Source organism: Hyposmocoma kahamanoa, unplaced genomic scaffold, assembly GCF_003589595.1.
Source record: "Hyposmocoma kahamanoa isolate Upper Pololo Valley unplaced genomic scaffold, ASM358959v1 78, whole genome shotgun sequence".
Classification (NCBI taxonomy): domain Eukaryota; kingdom Metazoa; phylum Arthropoda; class Insecta; order Lepidoptera; family Cosmopterigidae; genus Hyposmocoma; species Hyposmocoma kahamanoa.
The window spans coordinates 160,111-164,236 of record NW_020653945.1 but is presented as its reverse complement, the minus strand read 5'-3'; the positions used below and the strand labels follow the sequence as shown (position 1 = coordinate 164,236).

The 4,126-nt window shown below is 44.5% G+C and overlaps 2 protein-coding genes across 2 annotated transcripts; both read left to right on the top strand.

Annotated features, from left to right (window-relative positions):
• Positions 1 to 1,670: 1,670 nt before the first annotated feature.
• LOC113233041 (U11/U12 small nuclear ribonucleoprotein 35 kDa protein-like) lies at positions 1,671 to 2,725 on the top strand. The gene is made up of 4 exons (XM_026467994.1): positions 1,671 to 1,866; positions 1,944 to 2,074; positions 2,159 to 2,486; positions 2,561 to 2,725. The coding sequence occupies exons 1-4, from the start codon at positions 1,794 to 1,796 to the stop codon at positions 2,578 to 2,580; spliced, it is 552 nt and encodes a 183-aa protein (XP_026323779.1). The 5' UTR covers positions 1,671 to 1,793; the 3' UTR covers positions 2,581 to 2,725.
• On the top strand, positions 2,571 to 4,100 carry LOC113233208. The gene has a single exon (XM_026468246.1). It carries the CDS (start codon positions 2,706 to 2,708, stop codon positions 4,098 to 4,100), a length of 1,395 nt encoding a protein of 464 aa, XP_026324031.1. The 5' UTR covers positions 2,571 to 2,705.
• The last annotated feature ends 26 nt before the right edge of the window (positions 4,101 to 4,126 follow it).

Here is a 4,126-nt window from a genome sequence, read left to right as displayed (position 1 = left end):
ACTGCGATGACATTACAATTTAAATTTCGAATAGGTTGACTTGGGACATTTTTTTCGTGGTTTTTGTATTAGACCCGTCGTCGTTACTTGTAAGTCAATGGTAAATGTTAAAAAAACAGGTATAACAGTATAAACCACTCCCTTATTATTACTACACTTTATTATTAAGGCACTTACCCTTAAATGGGCCGAGAAACTGAATTACAGGAATAGATACATGAAGAGCGTAGACTTATAAATTATTACACATGATTCGCTTATTAACAGCTCTGACTGTTGTGGCGGTCGAGCTGGGAGTGACCGTGGTACGAAAACAAAATGAGAAAGTGAAGGAAGATGGAACAATTCAAATTTAAAATTTAAATACAAGTAAAATAAAAAAAAATGATAAGATACAAGAGGAGAGAGGCGATACAAAGAGGTGAGATGACGGTGTAAGGAGGTCACACCGTCACAATGGTAATGCGCCCTTACGACGACAAACTGTCAAGACAATGAACGGGTAGAGCGGGTAGAGCTAGAACGGTTGTCGTCTGACAATAAATAAAAAGTCACGATAAAAATGTAACGACAGATAATCGCAGCTACTATTGTCGTTACGTTTTATTTCTCGTTGTCTCTCTGCAAACGATAAAGTGGCTGCCGTGAAACGGTAAATTGTCGTCACGTCACGACCAAGTGGGAACAGCCAGACAACAGTCATTCAATGATAAAATAATTGTCCACGATACAGTCACGTGGTCACGACAGATAGTCGTGAAATGAGAACAGGCTAAACCCGACAGTCGTTCAACGATGAATAAAATGTTACGACATGATGAGAATGCGCCCTTACCGGTGTTTATATGTCACAGTGATCTGTGTGTTTAATCAAGTTTAATGTAAGTGGCTAAAAAGCTTACCGCGAAGGGCCAAAAGAAATAAGATAAAAAAAATTGCGTCGATCTTTTTTCCATCCTTTAGGGCGTCGATACAAAAGACGATGACAATGACTAAAACCTTTCATATTTTAAACTAAAGATTTTACACGGCTCTTACTGAAATACTGAAGACTAAGGGTCGTATTCCAGAACTCTACTCAATGCTCAAGTCAGGGTCTGAGTACGATTTCAAGCACTGGAAATACGACCGTAATGGCAGGGTAGGGCACTTGGGGGCGGGTCAGAGGACAACCGACTCGCCCCTCCGTTGGCGCGGGAGCCCTGGCGTAAGCTAGGGCGGCCGGGCGGCGTCGTGGTGAATGTTCACTGATCCCACGGCGCCGACTCAACCGGCGAGAGGGAAACCCGGGGGGGTTTTAGTGGGGTAGGCCCTCCAGTCTGGAGGGAGAGTCCCCACATAACCCCTGAGTCTCCATGGGCTCAGGGGTATCCCCCCCCGTCAAAAAAAAAAAAAAGGGTAGGGCACTTGAGTAGTGATTGCGCTAGAACACTAAAAATCATACTCAAGTCTGCTCAAATCCTGACTTGAGCATTGAGTACAGTTCTGGAATACGACTCTTAAACTGAAGGATCTTACACTGAAAACATATCTATTGAAGAAAAAGAGAAAGTAATGACTAGGCAGTATGGTCTCTGACCTTTGCCTGTTCCAAACGGAATGAAAGAAAAAAAAAGGAACGAAGGAAAAAAAAAATCAAAATTTGCTTGCTGGCGGTATGCTGTGATTTGTTATTGTTAGTTTGTTATCTTTCTATTTGTGTTCCATTCCGTGATTTACGGAGGGTATAAGGATCGCGTATTGAAAAAGCATAACAAGAAAAGTATTATCTACAAAAAAAAGCAGGGGCAAAAATGAGTCATGAGATAGAACACTTTAAAAAATACGCATCAGAATACAATCCAATTACAATAGGCTCAATTGATGGTAACCCTGACCAACTTTCACTCCTTTTCGTAATAAAAGGAATTTGTATAATATTCATTGTTCGAATTTATTTGCAGGCACAGATAACCTACCTCACGACCGAGCGATCGCGCGGGCTTTGCGCGCTCGTTACAAGCCCAACAAGCAAGTGAAGGGCAATCCTCGGCACACGGTGTTTATTGGCCGGCTTAATCCTAGAACCACACAGGTGCCTAAACTAAGGCCTCTAACATAAATTTTGTAGTTTTCATGTTTTTGTTAGTGAATATCTAATCTACTTCTGTTGTTTAAGGATACAATTCAATCTGAATTTTCAAAATTTGGAAAAGTCATGTACTGTTGTTTAGTTAAAGACATTGTGACGGGAAAATCTAAGCAATATGCTTTCGTGGAATATGAAACTTCAACAAGTGTGGAAAATGCATTGAGAGAAATGCATAAAGAATATATAGATGGATCGGAAATAATTGTGGAGAGAGAGGCAGAGCGGAGTTTAGTGGGCTGGGTGCCGCGGCGCCTCGGCGGAGGCTTCGGTGGGCGCAAGGAGGCCGGTCAGCTGCGGTTCGGTTGCAGAGACCGCCCATTCCACAAGCCTATCATTATTAAACACAGTAATGAAGGTACTTATTTCTAACTAGACATTTTTATTTTATAATAAAAACAACATTTTATATTTTATTTTGTAATTTCGTAGGAGTCAGGAATGAGAAATAGTTTGGATAACAAAATATTATTAAAATTAAAAATGGTTGACTCTCATTGGCTGTGAGGTGTCAAATTAGAACTACAAAAGGAGAGCATGGCAGTAATATAATTTCAATAATGAAGAAGCTCCATAAATGATGTGTAATGATTGGATAAAGGAATTCAAAGGATGGTGTAAATCGTTTACAAGGACAGAAATCCTGTTGGCTATATTAGAAGCCATTTTGTTAATAATATGTATTGGGTTTTTGATTTTTTTGATACTTCATTTTTTAGTTTGTTCTCACAAACAGCACAATGTCACTTCTACATCTCCTTATACCACCATAACAAATAAAACTACTATCACTGTTGATGATAATTACACACCAGATAAGGAAACACAAACACAGAAGTTTGTGTACATTCACAAGGGAGAATCTTATACAGGTGTTGTAACAATACCACACGGCACGGGAACAGAGAAAATCATATTCATCAATAAGGGAGTACCTTCAGAAGTTGCTGTTGTGCTACCGTACTATGTCACGTCTAAGAATGGAACTGCCGAGGATGGGAGCCGAATAACCCACAAAGACCACGGGAAAGGAACCACTATCAGTGCGGGTACACTAATTGATGAAGTTATACATAAGAAAATATACATCAATAAGGAAGTAGCCTCTGGAAATGCAACTGGTATTGAGATGTCACCATTAGATGGAGTAACGCATAAGATAGTAGTGATCAATAAGGAAATAACACTGCAAGCAGAAGACAGCAAAAACCCACAAAATGATAATTCAACTGATGATGGTGGACCGTCACAAGTTAGTGGAGAATCACAATATACAACTCCTACACTTACGACGAGCGACCTTGAATGTTCCTGGCACCCTTCCGAGAAAACTGTAGCTCCCACACATTATTATTCAAAGGATAGGGTCTCAACATCACCTTATTTCATCAAACGGAAAAAGATAAGCGAGGAAGTGATAAAAACGGACGGCAAAGACGACACGGTCGTGGACTACGCCAGTATGGACACAGCGAGCGATACACCGAACGAGAATGGCCTCGGCGGCTTCGGGAAAGAGCCGGAGCCGACGGGCCTGGACGCTCTGGCCTACGACGACCAGTCGGACGGCGAAGAGTCGCCAGCTCTGTACAAGAGCTTCGTGCTGGCTCTGGTGAAGGTGAGACCTTCCAGGGAGGTGCAGTTCGGCTGCACGCTCACCGCCGTCAGCGCCCGCTGGACGCTGACGGCGGCCAGCTGCGTGGAGGCCATCGAGGAGGTGGACTCGCTGGACGCCTTCGTGATGATGGAGGGCTACGGGGAGCGCGAGCCGGGCCGCACGTACGCCGTGGCCGACGCGCGCGTGCACCCGCTGTACCAGGGCGCCAACCGCAGCCACGACCTGGCGGCGCTGCGCAGCGAGCGGCGGCTGCGGCGCGCGGGCGCGGGCGCGCGGCTGGCCGGGCTCGTGGACTACTACGCGCTCACGGCGGCCGAGCGGCTGGCGGCGCTGGGCTTCGGCGGCTTCCGGTGAGCGGCGCCCGGCGCGCGGCGTTCGCG

Excerpts from the sequence above, each read along its gene's own strand:
- LOC113233041 (XM_026467994.1), top strand. The coding sequence starts at position 1,794 with ATGAGTCATGAGATAGAACACTTTAAAAAATACGCATCAGAATACAAT. Across the intron at positions 2,075-2,158 it reads TTAATCCTAGAACCACACAG|GATACAATTCAATCTGAATT; the intron begins GTGCCTAAACTA and ends CTGTTGTTTAAG. Across the intron at positions 2,487-2,560 it reads TATTAAACACAGTAATGAAG|GAGTCAGGAATGAGAAATAG; the intron begins GTACTTATTTCT and ends GTAATTTCGTAG.
- LOC113233208 (XM_026468246.1), top strand. The coding sequence starts at position 2,706 with ATGATGTGTAATGATTGGATAAAGGAATTCAAAGGATGGTGTAAATCG.